The sequence below is a fragment of the Trachinotus anak genome, unplaced genomic scaffold (genome assembly GCF_046630095.1).
Source record: "Trachinotus anak isolate AG129_WGS33_773 ecotype Australia unplaced genomic scaffold, CSIRO_AGI_Tana_v1 ptg000003l, whole genome shotgun sequence".
Lineage (NCBI taxonomy): Eukaryota > Metazoa > Chordata > Actinopteri > Carangiformes > Carangidae > Trachinotus > Trachinotus anak.
The window spans coordinates 10975532-10996170 of record NW_027273854.1 but is presented as its reverse complement, the minus strand read 5'-3'; the positions used below and the strand labels follow the sequence as shown (position 1 = coordinate 10996170).

General features: G+C 41.2%; 2 protein-coding genes across 4 annotated transcripts in view; one reads left to right on the top strand and one right to left on the bottom strand.

Annotated features, from left to right (window-relative positions):
- LOC139616655 (ras-related protein Rab-26-like) overlaps positions 1-17984 on the bottom strand; it is a 117170-nt gene extending 99186 nt beyond the window's left edge. For all 3 annotated transcript variants that reach the window (XM_071473609.1, XM_071473611.1, XM_071473610.1), the window contains exon 1: positions 17687-17984. The gene's annotated coding sequence lies outside the window, so the exon portion shown is untranslated. The remainder of the gene's footprint in view (positions 1-17686) is intronic.
- On the top strand, positions 1429-5259 carry LOC139616559 (transcription factor Sox-8). The gene is made up of 3 exons (XM_071473602.1): positions 1429-2147; positions 2492-2727; positions 2891-5259. The coding sequence occupies exons 1-3, from the start codon at positions 1732-1734 to the stop codon at positions 3643-3645; spliced, it is 1407 nt and encodes a 468-aa protein (XP_071329703.1). The 5' UTR covers positions 1429-1731; the 3' UTR covers positions 3646-5259.
- Positions 17985-20639: the final 2655 nt, after the last annotated feature.

Sequence of the window (20639 nt, the reverse complement as noted above, 5' to 3'; positions counted from 1 at the left end):
CTTCCCTCAGCCACCTGCAGTGTGCATCGAGCAAACCAAACTGCCGTCCAGCACAAACATACCTTGTCTTTTCATGGGGAGGCCGGTGATAAAAATCATCCCACAATACATGAACACAAAGACACCATTAACAAAGGCAGTGATTCAATCTACCCTCTTATCTCCTCTGCTCTTTATATCTTCAGTGTCATAAAAAAGCCTGCTTCTCTGGTGGGGAGAAGTGACTTATGGATCACACACAGCCTGCCAGGATGAATTAACTTCCTCTTCTAAATTTGGAACATTTATCAAAATCTGTATTTGAGCTCACACATAGTCCTGTGATTTTGGAGGCTTTTCATATCAAAGCAAACACAACTTTCTTTTTTTTTTTTTGTCAGGAGTCAGTTCAGGAGTGAGACTCTGAGTTTCGCAGTTATGATCATTTGTTTAGATTCAAATTCAGTTCTTCACAGAAATTCTCTCTCACACACACAGAGGAAAGATGAAAATATAGGCAGCCACGGAGAGCTTAGGATCACACATTGAACTAAAACACTGTTACATGATTGTTGTAAGTCACAATCACCCTGTCTCTGTGAAAATTACACATTTTCATTCCTGCTTCATGTAGTTTGTTAATAACACATTTGTCATTTCAGGCCTAAACCAAAGAAGAAAGAAAGAAAGAACGCCGCAGTTTTTGGAGACTGAATACTTCACGCTATTGTCTGTTATCTAAGAGAATAAAAACCTGAATATCAACCTTTGTGTTACTCTCCACATGCCACATCCGATGGCCGTCGTTTGTTTAAGTTGACTTTCGAGCGTCAGATATTAAACCTCAGTCTTCATCTCAGTAAGAAATAATCACATCTGTTTTTGTGTATATTCTAAAAATAAAATCTTCTTTTGACATTAATCATAATCATGACGTCTTGACTATTCTTTGACTATGAAATACCCTCATTATGTTACATCATTCTGTCCTATATATTTTTAATGAAGTAAAAACCTGCATATGCAGAGGAAAGTATGCCACACTGCACAGACACTGAAAGGCCATATCCTAGTAATCATATTACTAAATGGGATTTTTACATTTGGAGACTGGAGATGTTTACATTTATATGCACTAATAACAGAAAAATAACAACACCTCCAGTGTTTGTCTTTTTTTTTATTTTTTATTTGTAATTTCTGAACTCATTACATTTCCTAACATTATAAGAAAATTGTGGCAGAATATATGTTTGTCAGACAACGTGCATAACTTTAATAAAAACAGAACTGTGTCACTAATGTAGAAAGAAGAAGACGAAAATCATTATAATATTAAAGCCCACGTTAACATATGAACCAATGGGGGGAAAGTGCTGATTTGTTCCAGCCAATCCCAGGCGGAAGGTGGAGTGACGATTTTAAAACTCCAACTCAAGTTGCTGTAACGTGTAGCTCCTCAGCTCACATTGTGGACCACAACTTTCACGACCGCACCTCCCATGACAGCCTTGGAAAACAAGACAAACGAAGACAAACAAACAGGGAAGCAGAAGGAAAACAACGGACTCGTATTGACTGAAATTGTTAAAGGAATTTACTGTGGCGCGCCGTGCGTAAAAAGCGCACTGGGCACTTTGCTGCGCGCTTGAATTCAGTGGTAAAGTTTGACTTTTGTGGTGTTGTTTTTTTTTTCAAATTGACGATTACAGCTTGTTTTCGGATTTTCATCCCCGCGGGACTGAATAAATAATGTTAAAAATGACAGAGGAGCATGACAAGTGTGTCAGCGACCAGCCCTGCAGTCCATCAGGCACAAACAGCTCCATGTCCCAGGACGAATCCGACTCCGACGCTCCGTCCTCACCGACGGGATCCGACGGCCAAGGATCAATGCTTACCGGTTTGGGCAAAAAACTCGACTCCGAGGATGACGACCGGTTCCCCGCTTGCATACGGGACGCCGTTTCTCAGGTGCTCAAGGGATACGACTGGTCCTTGGTGCCCATGCCCGTAAGAGGGAACGGATCCCTGAAGAGTAAACCCCATGTCAAAAGACCCATGAACGCGTTCATGGTTTGGGCGCAGGCGGCCCGCAGAAAGCTGGCGGATCAGTATCCACACCTGCACAACGCCGAACTGAGCAAGACGCTGGGCAAACTATGGCGGTAAGGAAGCATTTCATTTATTAGAAAGAGAAATGCAGGGGAAGATTGGGTAAATCCAAATTATTAACTGAGACAGTATACATGTGATAAACTATAATTTCACCTTAACAGCTGTGGCAGTGACATAAAATATAAAACTCACTAAATTTCAGGAAGTTTTGGCTTTGAATGCAGCAAAAATGATTTAGAAGAAGAAATCAAGAAAGGAAAATTGTCATTTTTTTCCTGACAACTTGATAATAAATAAAAAGTTCTCAAGTAACTTGGGCCAGTTAACAATTTCATTTTTATTTATGATCAGTTTCACTGAATAACATTTGATATTTTATTCCTTTTCACAACAGTTTGCTCTCAGAGAGTGAAAAGAGGCCGTTTGTAGATGAAGCAGAGAGGCTTCGGGTTCAGCACAAGAAAGATCATCCAGACTACAAGTACCAGCCTCGGCGACGGAAGAATGTGAAACCAGGCCAGAGCGACTCAGACTCAGGAGCAGAACTGGCACATCACATGTATAAAGCTGAACCAGGGATGGGAGGACTGGCAGGGATGACTGATGGGCACCACCACCCTGAACATGCAGGTATGTTGTCGCATTTAATACCAGAAATAATGTATCAAATAATGTTTTGGCTACTGTAAGTTGTTGAAATTGTTGAAATTAACTTTATATGTTTTGGGTTTGGAGTAATGAACACCCGCTTTTTTTTTTTTTTTTTTTTTTTTTTTTGGTATTTTCTCTTCAGGGCAGCCCCATGGTCCCCCTACACCACCCACTACTCCCAAAACAGACCTGCACCACGGGGTGAAGCAGGATCTGAAACATGAAGGCCGTCGTCTTGTTGACAGCAGCAGGCAAAACATCGACTTCAGCAATGTAGACATCTCTGAGCTCAGCACTGATGTCATCAGCAACATGGAGACCTTTGATGTGCATGAGTTTGACCAGTACCTCCCACTCAACGGCCATGCCTCAGGCTCCTCCACCCTGCCCTCAGACCATAGCCACGGGCAGGCTCCAGCACCCGGCGGCTCTTACACTTCCTCATACGGCCACGCAGGTGCCAATGGTTCAGCGTGGAGTCGCAAGAGCACCATGTCCTCCTCCTCCTCCTCTGCCAGCGAGGTGGGCCAGCACCGGCTCCATATTAAAACAGAGCAACTGAGCCCCAGCCACTACAGCGAGCACTCCCACGGGTCACCCTCGCACTCCGATTACGGCTCCTACAGTAGCCAGGCCTGTGTCACTTCGGCCACATCAGCTGCCTCAGCTGCAGCCTCGTTCTCCAGCTCCCAGTGTGACTATACTGACCTCCAGAGCTCCAATTATTACAACCCTTACTCTGGCTACCCTTCTAGCCTCTACCAGTACCCTTACTTCCACTCATCCAGGCGGCCCTACAGCAGCCCAATCCTTAACAGTCTGTCCATGGCTCCTGCCCACAGCCCCACCGCCTCCAGCTGGGACCAGCCCGTCTACACCACGCTGTCTCGACCTTAAGGGGACAAAAAACAGTCAGTTCGTACCAGAGACTCATTCAGATTGATGCACTACTAATGAAGGACGCAAGGCGCAGGAGAAGTGTGTGTAGGGGATAGTAGGTTACCTGTGACCATTTGAACATGAAACAAACAAAAGAAAAAGTGCCTGCTGATTTTATACAAAGTTATATTGTTGCGATGAAAACACACTTAGACTTTTTACAAAGACAAATTGTGTTGTTGGTGAGCCAAACTCCTCCATGAGGACATGTCACCTACGCCTACATCCTGTACACCCCTCCCCTCGTCTTTCCAGTTAAAGGTTGCACGTGTGTGCACACTTGAGGTAAAGCAAAGGCCTGCCACTGAGTTGTGTAGGAGAGAAACGCTTTGGCCCGGGTTTGTTGTGAAGCAGATGGAGAAGCAGATACTTTGGAGAATGTACACAGGACCAATTATGTGAATCTGCAGTAAAATTTACATGAATGGCCAGAGCTATATCGCAGCATATTTGGCCATTTGCATTAGTGGATCAGTCTTAACTAAATGGCTCATATGAATCTCATAGTGTCATTTTGGCATAAAAGTCTTATATGTATTTATGTTCATGCATTATTGGTTTTCCTTTTTTTTTTGTTCTTACATAGATAAACACATGTAATGTGGGTTTGGTTATTTACAGTACTGTTTGGCTTTTCTTGAAATCAAGGTAAATGAAGTGAAGGACAGTACAAGTGCATTTCATATCATTCCGTTGAAGACCAATTTCCTGTCCAATTTCCACACTTTCCTGTCTCCATTCCCAATTGCAAGAAAACAGCAGGACCAACAGACTCGCACAGGACAGAACAGGTGTCTGAAAGCTATGCTTGGCGAATTGCGATTAGTCATGATCTAGGGTTAAAGGAAATGGGGTAAAATAACACCACACACTCTGAGTGACATGTCAGCTGGACCTTCTGTATATGTGGATGGACAACACAGGGATATGTGTACGTACATGCATCTTTTGTGTGTGTCAGGGAGATAAAGTGCATCTGTATGCGAGAGCCATTTCCTTGGACATGAAATACATATCCCATGACATAATACGCAGCAATGATACTTAAAACATCTCTTTTACTGGAAATCATCTTTGACCTTCATCTGAGTATTTAGGGTTTAAAGAGGAAATTCAGTGTGTGAGTATATGCCCAGATTCATCTCATCAACCATTACGTGCCAACTCACTGCTTTCCGTCTCACGCAAGACATTTTTTTTTCTGTGCCTTCTAATGCTTATTGTCAGTATTTCAATATGAAATTGAATTATTAACAAACTTCAGGCAGCACACAATCAGTAATCCACACCCGAAACTACAGTTAACCCGCTCCTGATTGTATCCTTAATTTGACATCATTCCTCACAGCCTCGGATTGTAACGTTCTGTGAGATGCTGTATGAGAAACGTACAGAGCCACAGGCTCCAGGTTTTGTCCACAGAACTGTGTTTTGTATATTATTCTGGTGTATAATTTTGAGAAAGGCTGTGAAAATTATTGTTGTTCTATTAACTAGAGTTTCATTCACACATACACAGCTAACCCATTCGCTGGCCATTTTTTAAAAATAAAAAGATACTTTTTCTTGATATTTGTCTTTGTCTTTCTTATTTGCAACCACATTTAGTTTTGATGTTTTCATTTTTTTCCTTGAATATATTTGGAAATAATTTGTCAAATAATAAACAGAATTAACTGAATAGAAGTGAGCAGTGTTTATGGGTGTGCCTCTGCGCTGGATACCAGCTGTTTATATCAGCCTCCTTGTCCAACATCTGTACTGTGAGCTACAGCTGCTACAGGAAATATTGTCAGCTCTCATCCCTCCAAACAGTTTTCCAAAGTGACGATAATTAAACCTAAATTTGATCGGATGCTGCTCAAATCATGAATGTGAAAGTCTATCGAGTTTTGCGAGATACTTGTTAAATTTGTTTGCTGTAGAGCTTTTACGCATCTCTTCAGAGAAATATACATGTGTCCAAAACAAATTTACAAGATGTTGCATTAAACAGCTCATCTCCATTTCTGATTCTTCTCTCCGAACTTTCTGACCTTTGTGGCTACATATCTACCAAAAAAGTAAAGTTCAGATTTTTTTTTTTTTTTTGCCACATGAATGAAAAGAGAGGAATGAGGGGAGATCATATCTCCTCTGGTCCAGTGGGTAGAATGCTCAAGTTGGCCCTGGCATGCATGCCAAGCAGCCGTCCCTAACCAGCCCAGGGAGAAGCCAAGTGCCAGGGCCGCGCTGCTGAATTTTAATGATTCATTATGCTGTGGAGGGGCCCCATTGTGTCCCTTTATCCGGAGAGCTAGAAAGGAATTAATTGGACAGAAAATGGAAGGGCAAGGGGAACTGACAAGCCATTAAGAGGGTCCTGAATGGACGATTAGATGCACATGGGGGAGGATTTCCCCCCCCTCCCTCGCTGTCTCATATCACAACGCTCCACAAACAAAAAACAACAAGAACAACCACCACAATGACCACCAGACCAAACTGTAGAAATCATATCAGTGCACATAATCTGTAGATAATAAAAGAAGATAATACCACAGCAGATGGGGTGTGGGTGGCTCAAGAACGACTTGTTGTTTTTCTTCTCTCAAAGTCTTTTTTTTTTTCACCAGTGTTTGCCAAATACTTTCAGGAGGAACTCTTGAGAAAGAACAGGAGTGAATAAAAGTGAGGCAAAAAGGCTCTTCAGGGTGCTTGGGTCCTGTTTCCCTGGAACTTGTCCACAGTTTCTGATTGGGCCTCCTGAAAGCCCTACTGTAAATAGCTAAAAACTGAACTGGAATGGGGGACTTCACTGCGAGTTACATCAGCACATTATACTGAATGAAGGAATGAAAGAATGAATGAACGAAGCAAGGAAGGAACATTTTTACACCGCAGTTGCAACTTTGTCTGAGAAAACTGGTTCATTTATGAGCATGTACTCAAATCAGGTGCAACTGTAGTTGCACAAAAACGCTGTGGATGCTCACACACTCACACAAACCCTCTCACTCCACACTCACATGTGCACAAACTGGAAATGACAATGAAATATAATTTCAATACAATAATTCTGATGCACTGAGACTGTGCTGCATTCCAGCTGTCACATTTACCGTTGACGGAGGGAAGAGCGTTACTGCACGAAGAGAGAGTCGCGGTCTTGGACCCGGAGGACATGGGGGGGGGGCAGGAATGATGAACCCAGTGAAACTGGTGCGTCCACCACCTGACCACATCCCTTTGTTAGGAGTGGGATAACTCGCCTGGTAATAGTCTCATCCTGTCTAATGAGCCTGGCTGACTCAGGGCATGTTTCGGGGGAAAAAGAGGGAGCTGGGAACTGTGAAAACTCTGAGAATGCAAGGCTGATTTGCAAGGGAAATGAAGTGGACATAAAGCATGGTTATTGCCTGTCACTGAATCTGCCCAGCCTGAACCCACTTTGATGCACCGAGTCTTCATCCTCCATGCAGTGAGTGTAGAATCATCAATGGCTGTTCTATTCTTAATTGTAAGATAAATTCACCTTTTATCTTCAAATTTGGAATAGAATATTATAGTCAAGAAACAATAAAACAAATGGAGTTTGACTGTTGTGCATTTTTTAACCTTTATATTGCTCTGGTCACAACTGAAACCTATTCTTTCATTCACAGTCACACAATCTGCTGACACATTAAGTTTATTTTAAACTACAACAATTTGGCTTATTTTTCTGTGAAATTTCCATCACTTGAGTGTGTGCAGATAAAATTGTGACTATGAGGTTTCTATCTGAAAAATCAGCAATGCACAGAACAAGTCAAATCAAAATGGCATAGATTCTTTAAAAAAAAAAAAAAAAAAAAAAAAAGAAAAGAAAAAGCTGCCTTACTCTCTTGTTTGCTACAGTATCTCATGCAGCTTCCAAAGTAAACACATTCAACTAAATGTTAGCCGCTCCGCCCCAGTAAATGACTTCCTGAGGCTTATTTTGCCTTGTCTCCCTCTTCTTCTCACTAAATAAAGCAGCCTGACTTTATTATTGGTGTCTCCTGTGTTTGCTGGCATGGCCATGCCAAGCAAAACAGGGTGGCAGACAGAACCAACATTGACTTGCCCAGTTCCTCACGGATGGGCCCGCAAGAGAAGAAGGCAGGGATTCGGACTGCCAACACTCCGGCTTTCAAAACGCCATTAAATTGATGCTGGCTCCACCAAGGTCACCTACGATTGGCCAGCAATACTTACATCACCCAGTTCCCGTGAGGACCCTGACGCTAACTTCAACCAGTTTAGCTAAATGGAGAGTAAGATGTTTGAAGACAAAAACAAACTTCTTTCAAAAGTATGTGGAGGTACAAATCCAAACCAGAACGGTTTTAGTTTAACTGTGCATAAAGTTGCAGTTTGTTTATACTTTAAGGATTGAAATATTTCTTGGTAAAATCTGGAGGGATCAGTAAATAAGTCTTTGTGAAAACTTTGTCATCATAACATTTAAAATCCGGTGCCTCAATCAGGCATGAAATTAAAATTTTTTAAAAATCAATATCGAAGTAAATCTGTCCCAGTGGAGCGACTGATTATGGTTGTTTACTGACAAGATATTCAGACCTGAGTCTAAAACTATTTGCAAATAATTCTCAGTGTCTGTTTCAACCTGCTTGGCGTGCCAGATGGGGAGGGATTACTGCACCAGGGAGAGTCACAGAGTGTCAGGTTACTTCTACAACTTTTCTTATTATTGAAACTTTCTGGCATTTTATTATACATTTCATATTTGTTAAAATTCACATTTTGATCCTCATAAAAGTACAAAAGTAAGGGTTTGATATTACTTGAAATAATATATTCAAGACACTGTAAAATGGCGATAGTGATAGTGTTGAAGACAAACAGTCACCACAGGTGGAGAATTCCTAAATTAAAAAAAAAAAAAAAAGGGAGAAAAGAAATAAAGAAAATAAAAAAAAAAAACCAAACAAAAAAACACAGCAACAATTTGACATCTGGTCATGTTCTGTTCTCTGAACAGTTGTCCGCAGTCTTTCACTTTCTTTTTTCATTGGTTCTCTCCTTTTCACTTTTTCTTGGCACATCTCAATTGTGAATGGGGTGGCGGCGTAGCTGCTCATCTTCTTTCCACAGCTTTAAGACTTGTTGATTAGTAACTATGGCTGTGTTTTCATTGTCACAGCTTTCTGCTTTTATTGAACTGTGGCACTGTTCCATCATCATGTACTTTCTCCATCTTTTCTTGAACTTCTCTCATCTCAACCTTTTTCCCCTTCACATTTCCTGACTCCTCACTTATCATAGAGCAGCTTTAACGCCTAGTTTTTCAGTCAGGCTGGAGACTTTCAATGATTAACAGCAGTTAACATCATATTTTCGTCCTCTTAGAAATGTAGAATTAGACCTCATCGAATGTGAAATTTTCTAGTTCGGCATGTAATGTCATTGCAAATAAGAAGCCATTAAGAATCCGATGAGAGAATATGAGGGAATCTCTCTTCTGGCCGATGTAATTAAGAATGATGAATTAGCATATTACTGTCCCCCCACAGACACACACTCACATTGTTACACTGCCCCCAGCACCCACACAAGTTGCACTCCTCTGTCACCAGTGAGACAGAGGAGAGAGAGACTGAGCCACCAAGCATGTGGGATCCTGTAAGACCCTGGAATGTGGAGTGTGGGAGGAACATTTGCCACAAATTTTTCATGCTACTGATGCAGAGGTAGCAGAGGTAGAGACAAAGAAACAAGAGAGAATGTAAGAGAGACAAGAAGTGGCCAGAATATGATAAAGAGACAGGGAATGTTTGGAGGGCTGGAACGGCGCAGGTAGAAGGAAAAGGAGAAATCAAAATCTCTCCCTCGTTTCTCTTGTTGTTTGCGGAGCTGTTTGGCAGAAAGTGCAGCAGGGACAGCAGGACCAGAGTTTTAAATGTAGCTCAGTGTTGGCAAAGCCGTGTGTGAGTGCACTCTGTGGGAGCACCAAATCTTGTCGCAGAGCGCAACATGGCGATTCAGACATAACAGTGGAGCCCATCAAAACCCATGTACCCTCGAGGTGCATATATACCCCACAACCTGCGGTTGGATTTTCTATACTCACTGGCTCAGTTCTCACAGGCCTCTATAGCATAGTGCCATGAGGAATGCATTTTAAAACCATGTATGCGATGCACACTTTCTCTGGTTTCTGGGCCACACTAAAATGGACAGAACACCGCAACATATTAGGTGACCATTGCAATATTTGTTTAATACGCATATGATCAGCAACACATGTCCATCCTCTCACACTTGATATCTTTTGTGGTATGACAAAGAACAGGGTAGAGGGAGAGGGGGAAAAATAAGGAAGAGTTTGTTCTCCCATGTGGTTTTGGCCTGTTCTGAGGGGCTTGGAGCCACGCCAGTCTATCCCTGATCCAGCCTTTGATATGGATGGGGTTCATTATGTAACTGAATCTATTGTCAAAGAATAAAACAATATGGGGCCAGCAGGAGAGGTGTGTTGTGTGTGTTGTGTGTTGTGTGTGTGTGTGTGTGTGTGTGTGTGTGTGTGTGTGTGTGTGTGTGTGTGTGTGTTTTTGGACCACAGAGGACCTACAATGCAAGTGGCTGAAGGGGAATTTACACAACCCTCCCTCACCTTTTCACAGTGCTGACACTGTGAAGTGCTCCTGCTCCCTACTCTGGCTTTCAAATGAGCTGCACAATGTATCAACAGCAATGATCTCCTAACAGGTTTCTTATTTTGCAGTTGCTGAAGTTGTGTTAGAGAATTCAGCAATAAATCTTTTCATCCAGCCACTTTCATTCTGCACTCACACAACTGCAAGAATAAGTATAAAGCCTGTGCTGAGTTACAGCAGTTGTTTATCACCTCCCAGAAACTAATGAGTAACATCAAACAGATTCCGTCTGATATATGAACCTTCTTACCTCGTGCTTCCTCTCACACAACAAAAAACTATTATTTTAGACTCAACACCAAACCCAAGAACTTGATCAGCTGCATTCAGTCAACAGAAAATCGCAACAAGACCGCAACAAATACAAATAGAAGCAAACTTGACACTGGCTTTCACCACCATCCTCTGCCCTTCTCTTGCTACAGCTAGACCCCCTTTTCCTGGGACTCTGTTCTCAGCGAGGCTGGGACTGAGGAGCCTTTTAGTGGTCTGCTGAGTTCATTACAGGCGAGCTATGGCGGGAGCAGCAAAACCTCAGCGTGGTTGCAGAGGTCACCCGCTGCACAACGCTCTGGCGCCTACAACCCAGCGTTGGGTCTCTGACCGTCGCTTGCTCTCACAGATGAGGAGACACAGCAGGGAACGTATAGGCCCCGAACTGTGGCTTTAAGGCGTTGGAACAGTGTCTGATAACTGTCACTGCTGTGCTGGAGATGAGCATTGATTTGACTGCAGCAGCCAAATGCTGCTCGATGCAAATGCAGCCAGTTATATTTGGACCAGGAGAGGCTGATGATGATTTGAATGAATGAAAATGAGATCAGTGTTTTTGCTGTTTGAGGGCGAGATATTAGAGGGTAAAAGATGAAGCATAGGTTACACAATCTTTACAGTCATACTAGCCTGTTGCCAGTGTGCCACTCCAAACTTGGTGCTCTCTGTTGTCAATGATGCGTGATAGAAGGCAGGACTTGTTGTAAGTAAATGGTCAGCGGTGGAGTTAGTGCCTGGGACTGTCAGTCTTGACCACTAAATGGTCACTAATACAAGACTGGAGTAAGACTGGAGTCTGTGGTTTCCAACCCTCCTTTCTCTACTGCCTTATTCCTTTAGGTAATGTTTGCTTTGGTTCTGCGCCATCATTTTCTCCCATGTCGAGAATCAACATGACAACAGTCAGTGCTCAGCGACAATTACATTCATGATGTTTCACAGAGAAACAACAATGATGTTTGACAGCACTGTGTTGACTTTTCAGGAAGGCCAGGAATAAGCATTATGCTCGCACTCAGTAAGGACACCCACAGCCAGAACCCCAAAAAATGCACGCCCTGGTTCGGGTTCAAAATCAACATAAACCGGAGATCAAATGTCTGCCTGTTTGACTAGTCATTAAGCAGCTTTCTTGTTGTGTATTCTTAAAAAAAAAAAAAGAAGAATCAAAAAATGTATTACATGTTGGATGCATCATGATTTTGTTTTTCAAATAAAATTCTCTCAATAAAATTTTCTCTGACCAAAAATAAATGTCTCCCTTACAAGTTTCTTCTGTGTTCTTCAGCCAAGAGTTAAAAAAAAGGGACCTGCCCCCTCCCCCCATTGTCCAAGTCGTCCTGCACAGCCCACTTCCAGTCACATGTCCCAATCCCGCTAGCTGCATCACTCTTCAGTAGAAAAAATTGCTAATTTGTCATAATGACAGAACCGTGATGTCACATGGTTATGAAGTAATGACAGTGTCAAATTTTAACGGTCTGAGTCAAACATGGAAGAGAGGGACAAAGAGACGACCGAGCTGGGCCCTGCCAGGATGCAGGAAGGGTGACGTAGTAAACCCTCGCCTGTGCCAGGAGGACGAACTATTCACTGTTTGTAGCTAATGAGCTTGAACTTTGACCCTTTACAGGCAGGGGGCCTGGTGCTAGACTGCCCCAGCTACTGCCTAACTGTTTTTACGGTTTCACGGAGGAGGAGGAGGCTGGAGGGGAAATGGTAACAAGCTCCAACAAACAGAGAATATGTTGACACAGAAATGGATTTCACACTCTATTTTAGTGCATGGCATGGTGACTGAAATCATCTGAACACAGAGCTCCATTTCTCTGCTCTAATCCAATGATCTGAGTAGAAACATGTCCCTTTAAGTTTGTGCTTTGGTCAAGGTCCTGTTTAACTGTACTCCTTATATTGAGTTAGAAAAGCTATCATTATCTCTCTTCTCCTTCGTTGGATCACAGAGACCAAAGATTTTGTACAAAGCTAAAAAAACACATGCATGAGCACACAAACTCAGCTAGCAAGGTAGCCAGCATTTCAGTTACGGGCCGCATCGGACAGAGGGTAGAAGGGTGCACAGGAGTTATATTATTGATTGTGAAGGATGGCTCTTTTTAATAAAACAGACCTTTCCCTGCTTTGTGGTGTGATATCCCTGAGAAGAAGCGCTCTAAATGCCACAGGGGGGGAAGAAGGGAGACGGCACAGGGCAACCCAGATGGGCTGGCTAAAAGGTGAAGGTTACTGGAGGTTAGAAACCCACACAATAACAGGGGAAATCACTGGAATGGGGAGAGAGACGGCTCTTTTTTTTGTTTTTAGATTACACTAGCGCTGGCACTAGCTGCATTGTTCTGTACGAAAAAGACATCAAGGTTGTTATCAGAACATTTCATCCATGATACTCTAAATATTCAAGTTGGGTTAGGTACTTCTGCCGGCGTGGTGGTTAAAATAGCTAGTGTTTATAATGATGCATGCCAAAAAGAAAACCCTTATTTTGACATGTTGAACACTGTTTGAAATATCAACTTGTCAAACACGAATGTAACTAATAACAAATAGTTGCAGCAGTGCGTTGAGACGTGGCAGAACCAGGTTCTCTGTATTGGCTTAGTGGCACATGTAAAAGCAGGAATTAAAAAAAAAAAAAAAGACTTGAATGAGTGTATTTGTTGACCAACAAACTCTCTACACCACCCTCCACCCTCTCCTCAATTCAGTGATTAAATCTAATTTTAGTTGCTGTTTTCTTTCTTTATTTAGTTGGATGCCTTCATAAACCCATTTTGCAATATTAACCCCACCCACACAATCCTTTTCTAAATTAATGAATGTATTGTGTGTTATTGTTTTGGTGCATATCCAAATAGAGACTAACTGACAAATGATTTTTAGACATGCATTGCCGATCCCACTACAACTGGTTAGCTGACTTTATTTATGCTGCCAGTTGTGGCCACTCAGGAATTTTTATATTTCTCATTTTCCCATCATCCTTGACACTTACCTCTCGTTCTCAGCTTTGCTTTCCTTCCCTCTATCCAATTATGGAGTGCATGTGTGTGTTTCGTGTGTGTACATTTGCCTGCGTGCACACATGTAAACGTAGCTGCTCTCGCAGGTGGGGCCTAATCCCGGGGTGGCAGGAGCAGAGGGGGAGCCAGCACATGTGCCGATCTTTCAACTGCGGTTTGCGATGTTTAGTCTTGCTTCGTCAGCATTTTTGAACCCAGTCCAGAAAAGCTTTCAATTGCCCATAATTCTAGACTCCCTCTGCATCCTGAAGCCCAATCACCCTCCCTGCCCTGAGGACTTCCCCATTGTAAGATGAAAAAAATAATACAGTGAATATAAAAAAAAAAATCATCATCAAAATGTGATGTTGATTTCCTCCAAGGTAAAGAAAGAGTGTGTTTAGGTTTTTACCCTGCAGGGACTTTCCAGACATCATCCCTCATCACTAGGCAGGTTGGCACTGCCATGACTGAGGTATCACTTGCTTTTCATCCTAAACTCTCTACTGCCTTCCCCACCTCCCTCATTTTGTCCCCAGTTCTCCTCTGAAATATCTCCAGGGCAGCTGATTTGACTCGCAAAACAAGCTGCATTCTGGCACGAAGGTCAAGGGGGTTTCCCCTAAATTTGCAGGCTACAATTAATCTCTGGCGTCACTGTCAAAATACAACCCGCAGTCATGTAATATCTCAAAATTGCATCTGAAAAGATGGGAAGGTGCGTGCATGTCACATGCTTGTTTAATCAAATATTTAAAGTTAATATATTTAGTTTAGCAATACAAATCTAATTTCAGTGAAGTTGTCTGTGTGCATTGGTACAAGGTGCTGCTTGTTTGCTGCACAAACTATCTGATCGCAATGAGCAAGTTTTTCTCATCATGTTATTCCGTTGCAGTTTGTACGGTTTATGTGAGTGATATCATAAGGGACATAAAGGACACAGCTCTCTGCACTCACTTTCACTGTGTGCTCTGCACCTTCAGCTATGATAACACTCAGTGGCCAACGACAGGACAACTGCTCCACACAGTAATAACTTTTGCTTTCTTGGCTCTTGCAGCTGTCCAGTCACCCAGGTCCTCAGTTCATAACAACAGCTGAGGCTCAACCTCTTCACTGGCAGCAACCTCCATGCCATGAGTGGCAACGTAACCTCAAATACAATCCCCTCAAAGCTCTCCTTAAACTGTTAAAACATTTTTGTTCGGTCTTTTATTTGCCCTAAATGACAATTCAACTACCATTCAAACTAAAATGATCCTAATTTTGAAAACACCCATTCCACAATGAGTGAAAATGTACTAAAATTAGACTGACTAAACCGTCACGTTCCTCATCCCAATTCCCAGATTTCTCTTCAACACAACCCACTCAACCCATTCATTTGAGCAATACACAGAAGTAAAAGCAGAGTCTCTTGTAACAGCTAAACACACAACACCCAGTGTATCTCTTACACCTCATGACCCACCTCCCGCACACACACTTCCTCTCTGCGGACAGGGGGAAAGAAGAATCAAACAGAAGAGACTATCAGCTTACAGCTCAAAGTGGGGAATTTGTGTGTCATCTTCACTCTCTCCTGGAAAATATAAGAGCCACAGGTGGTTAAATCTGCTCGGGAGAAGGAGATTTCCTCAAAGAGGAGGCCAAGTTCCACCTGTTCTCCCAGTTACCACACAAATCAGTCACAGCTGAGTAATATGAGCCTCTTAAACATGTATATAAGCAAAGCTGTAAATCGTTTTGTTTCATGTAAATTTGCGGCCTAAAAGTGACAAGAATATATGTACTTACATGAGTATGTTGTATAAAATAGATGATGAATGTTCACTATAAAGATGAGTGAAGTCATTGAAAGAGCTTGGGGACTGACCGTGGAAGCACAGTGAGGGGTTTGCCACAAGATGGCACTGCTGCACTTCCAATCAACTAATTTTCATCATGAAACCTGTTGCTCCACCCAGTGTTCAGAAGAATGCATTACAACTGATGGTATAAAAATGATGCAGAACGGTCCTATTTTCTTGTGTGCTGTCATGCATGTGTCTTATATTGATGGGTCAGTAACTGAGCCCAACTGTTCTTGTGCCGTTTTTCAGCCCAATGATACCAACAACTGAAAATTAGAATGAAAACTGGTTTTCATTATAACCGAAGACCCATTTCCACAGGGATAATCACAGCAGGTGGTGAAATACAGCAGGATGGTTTGTAGCCCCCCTCGCTGTCCTTACACTTTTCTGTTACAGACGCTGATCAACCCCAAAGTCCAGCAACCAAATTACCAAACTGCCTTTCAGCTCACAACTTTCATCCTCTCATATCTCTGCTCCTAATGTCTTACAGTAGTTTTTATAATCACCTTTACATTAAAGATTCTTTTTTACAATGAACAAAATGCACAAACGCTAAAGAATGACTAAGAAACCAATTAAAAACTAACTACTAATCAACTGATAAATTAATTGTTGTTTCTTGCCAGGAACTTAAAGGCACATTGATGTGAAACAGGGTCTTCCTGAATTGAAAGCTAATGAGACTGATCTTAAAGTTACAGAAGAGAGCAAGTTTTTTTTATTTTTATGTGCATCAACGGCAAAAGCTGTGCTTCCTTGCACATCAGTCCTGGTACATGGTTCAGCCAGTCATTGGAGAAATTAAGTATAGAACAAAGTTCCAGAACAGCAGTAAATATTGTAGTTAGTGATGTCAATTAAAAAAAAATTGCAAGTGTCAATGATGGCCATTAAAAAAGTACTCCATTGATTTGGCATTGCATTCCTGTAACGCTGTTAGACTCATAATGAACAATTACAAGAAAGAAAGAAAGAACAAAAGATCAAGAGCCAGATATCAGTTGTAGACAGTGCGGGCCTAGATTCGATGTGAATACTGCTATCCTCAAGCAGAGATAAGGAACAAGCCAAAGATGTCTGGTAGGCTTGCTTCTTTTTAACTTAACCAAATTCACCGGAGTTCATGCAGCTCCCTCTGGTGCCACAAAAGGCTTCAAACTAAAGATCCTAAAAAGCCCTAAGAGCAAAGGCAGCATCATGTCAATCACATCCCCATATTCTAAAGCTTAGAGGAAAACTCCCAGAGCATGTACTGCTTTCAAAACCAGTAAAATTAAAATATGCAAATTACAGCAATTTATATTGCTTAAGGAATACTGATTTATTTGACTAAAGTACCAATTCAACAAAAGCAATCAAACTGGGCTTTAGACATGAAAGGAACATGTTAAATCCAGGTTGCCTTAAAACAGAATGAAGATGTCAACTATGCTGTTAAGTCAGTACATTACTCTGGAGAAATCCTAGACAGTCTTAATTCTAAATTTAGCTCTTTAATATCCAGTTGCATTAGCCAAACAAAAATAGTATCCATTAATTTCCTGGGCTCCAACAGGTAAATGATGTCAGTGATGATAGATGATGCCTCATTAAACTTTTATCCTACCAAACTGCCTGAACAATGGAAGCTGGCAACCCATCTTGTTTGCACATTGCTGCTTACCCTAGCAACATATGGAAAGTTTTATTCCAAAAGACCATTCAGTTTGACAACAATTAATTCGAAGACATAGTTAGTAAATTCCTAGTAAGCGGGTGGAAACACTCAAGGAGGTACATTGTGACAACAGGCCCCACTGCAAATAGCCTACTACTTGGGCTGATTGATGTAAGTCAATGATACAGCCTTTATAAAGTTGTTTGCATGAAATCAGCACTAGTTCAAACGACCTTCTCCTCCAACAATGTGGCATTCTGATTCTTCTTAGTAACCTCCATATTTTTCCAAAAACGTATCAATGTTGTATTTTGACAACATGTGAAGGAACTGGCCAGGACCCAAACCTTAGAGAAGCACGCTCCACAGCCAGTGCAGCCCTACAGCACCCTCCAGCTCAAGTTTTGCATCTTTTACCCGAAAGGAAAGAAATAGCAACTAATTGCCATTTATGTTACTCCGTATCTTCTTGATATCCAAGTGAAACACTGCCGTTGTTGTACTCACCGGAAATGGTCGCAACAGGTGACCACGCCGTCGCCTACCTGCCAAAAAATACGGTGATCCCTGCGCTTCCGGTACGTAGGCAAGATGGCGACCATTTAGGGTGAGAGTTGACCGTTTTGAGTGCAACATCTGGGTGAATTGAGACACAGCGCATGTGTTTGACAATCTTTCGCCCAATCAGCCTCACAGGTTGCACCGCCATGATGGAAAAAAAAAAAAAAAAGTCAAGTAGGTTTAACTTGGACGTAGCAGCAGTCTCATGGGGTGATGAGGAGCTGGAGATGAGATTAAATGAAAAAAAAAAAAAGGGGCCACACTGGTGATCTCTTCATGAGACCTGATGAAGCACAGTGGACCGTGGGGCCCCCCCCTGAAATCTCTGGGAATTGTAGTCTCAAAATATGAGAATATTGTTTCATATAGTCCTAAAACTCACATTTTTTTTTTTTTTTTGTCCAAATTGTGGAGACTAGAAATAGCTACATGGCTGACAATTTAATGAGCTACTTTTTTTTTTGCGATTTTGGCTGTAAACAAAGTAAAGTAAAAATATGTTTGACCATATTGACCACATTGCTGTTTTGATATTACTTCCAAAATCCTTTTAATTTCACTTCACCCACCACTGTGGTTAAATTGGGACATGTTGGCGATGAACCATTCTCACATCTATTCAGTGGTTCTGTTTCTGAGCCCTGGCCTTAGGCTGTTTGTTAGGCAGCCACTTACACATGCAAAGACTCTGTTCACACTAGGTAATGCAGCATTATGGTAGAAATCCACCTTTACAAACACTGATGGCGCATTTATTTGACTTCCTCTGTCACTGTAATTCTATAACCTGCTGCCAAATCAGTGGGTATGTACCAGATACACAGAAGCTAATACTTGAGTAAGTAACAGTAAACACAGTTTTTGACAGTTTAAACAGTGGATTTACATGCAGGTGAACACAAATCAGAACAAAATCTGATACCAGGTGGAGGCATATCTAAAATAACCTGGATAACCAAAGCAAGATTTTTTATAATAATCATTTTTTATAAGATTTATAAGATTATAATTCACTCTTTGGACATTGGCATGTTTTGAAGTTCGAGTTCCTGAATAAAAGATGAAAAAAAAAATCCTTCCATATTATAGTTGCTGCGGTCTTGCCTTTGTAATACACATGCATTTTAGTCACTTCCATACTCAGCAGTTAGTCCTGAAGCATGCATAAATATTGATGCAAGCCAAATATAGACATGAATCCAAAGAAAACAATTAAGCATGCCCATTACCACCATAAGTAAACAGAGATTTCATTTCCGAATTCATGAGTCTATTTTATTAGTGCCATTTCAGACGAGGAAATGAATGAAGCCAGATCAGTTTTCCATGGAGAGAGGCTCGTTCATTTTTGTAAATAACTGTGAAGATAATGGGCGGCCTTATTGAGTGTGCACTGAGTCACAAATACGGCCATTAATGTGGTCGCCCCATAATGATGGCCCTGCGATGTGGAGCAGATGGCTGTTATTAAGCAGCGTGGTGAGGAGATTTGTGAAACTAAAAAAGAAAATTTACAATCACAAAAAGAGAAGGGGAGGACAATTCACCGAGCTTCTGTTCTAGATGCACATACACATAACCAGTTTCAGCAGTGAAGTTAACACAGGTTTATAACTTCTTTATTAAAAATAGAAAGAAAAACTCTCGAAGAACGAAAACATGCTCACAAGAAATGACACATAACAAAAATTAGGGACAAGCATGCAAACATAAGGGAAACATGGGAAAAAGCATATGGACAAAGGCAGCATACACATACAACACAAAATAATATAATGTCATACATATAAAGTAATATGATCTGTTACTTTTTATGGACTGCAAATAAACAGATGCACTGCACTGTCCATGTCTTGCTTATAAATGCAAACATGAAGCTGGTGTTATACAAAGAGTGAGCTTCATTATTGAGCCTGTGTGTTTCTAGGTCGTACAGGACATGCTCGGAGTCTCACTGTCAGAGAAAAGAGGGGCCAAGGAGGGATGAAGAAAGAGAGGAGGAGCGACGGCAAGGCAACAAACAGGTATACAGCGAAGGTTTCATTCAGCACTCAGCCCAATATATACTGAAATTAGCGCTTAGCAACAGCTTCCACCTGAGTCCCCGTTGTCATGGAGACAAGCAGAGGATGCAGAAGTGATGAGTATTTACCAGCAGAATCTGAATCCAAAGGCAACATTTACAAAGATAGACAAGTCACCAATGCTATTTAAGGATGCAAATCTTCTTGCTATTCAGATACACAGATGATCTAATCTAATCTTAAAAACACACTTCCCAGTTTTAATGGTTGTCATTTTGTAAAAACAATATGACAACCAACAACTTTTAGATCTATGTGATCCTTATGTTTTAATTTATTAATATTTATTGTTATTGAGCACAAAGATGATGAAAAACCTTTTTTTTTTTTGGTATAGCATATAACTTACACACACATCCATACTGGTGATGAAAGATGGGAACATATTTGTGAACCAAAACACTTAATGTAGTTGTCCTATATTTGTGTTTCTTATACATGTCCTTAAGAAAAGACAATTGAAAACAGCTGAATAAATAAATAACCAGAGGAATTACACAAGAAAAAGAACAGATTATTAAACACATTATTATTATTATTATTATTATTATTATTATTATTATTGTTATTATCCATTTAGGATTATCCTGTCTTGTGGCCATTTCAATATGAAGATTACAAAGTAAAAAACAACAATTTTATATACCTCAGGTCTTTTTGTTCTTTTATAAAACAGAATGCATTCAACTATTTTGACGCAGGAACAGAGTAACACTAGAGACTTTACACTGTAAAACTTTGATGTAAATTTACAGTGAAATCTGAACAGTATTCTGCTGTATTAGTGTCATACAGTGTCATACTGCAATGCAATC

What these genes read in the sequence shown, in the direction of transcription:
- LOC139616559 (XM_071473602.1), top strand. Translation starts at nt 1,732, where the DNA reads ATGTTAAAAATGACAGAGGAGCATGACAAGTGTGTCAGCGACCAGCCC. An exon ending in ACGCTGGGCAAACTATGGCG is followed by an intron (nt 2,148 to 2,491) that starts GTAAGGAAGCAT and finishes TTTTCACAACAG; the next exon opens with TTTGCTCTCAGAGAGTGAAA. An exon ending in CCACCACCCTGAACATGCAG is followed by an intron (nt 2,728 to 2,890) that starts GTATGTTGTCGC and finishes TTTTCTCTTCAG; the next exon opens with GGCAGCCCCATGGTCCCCCT.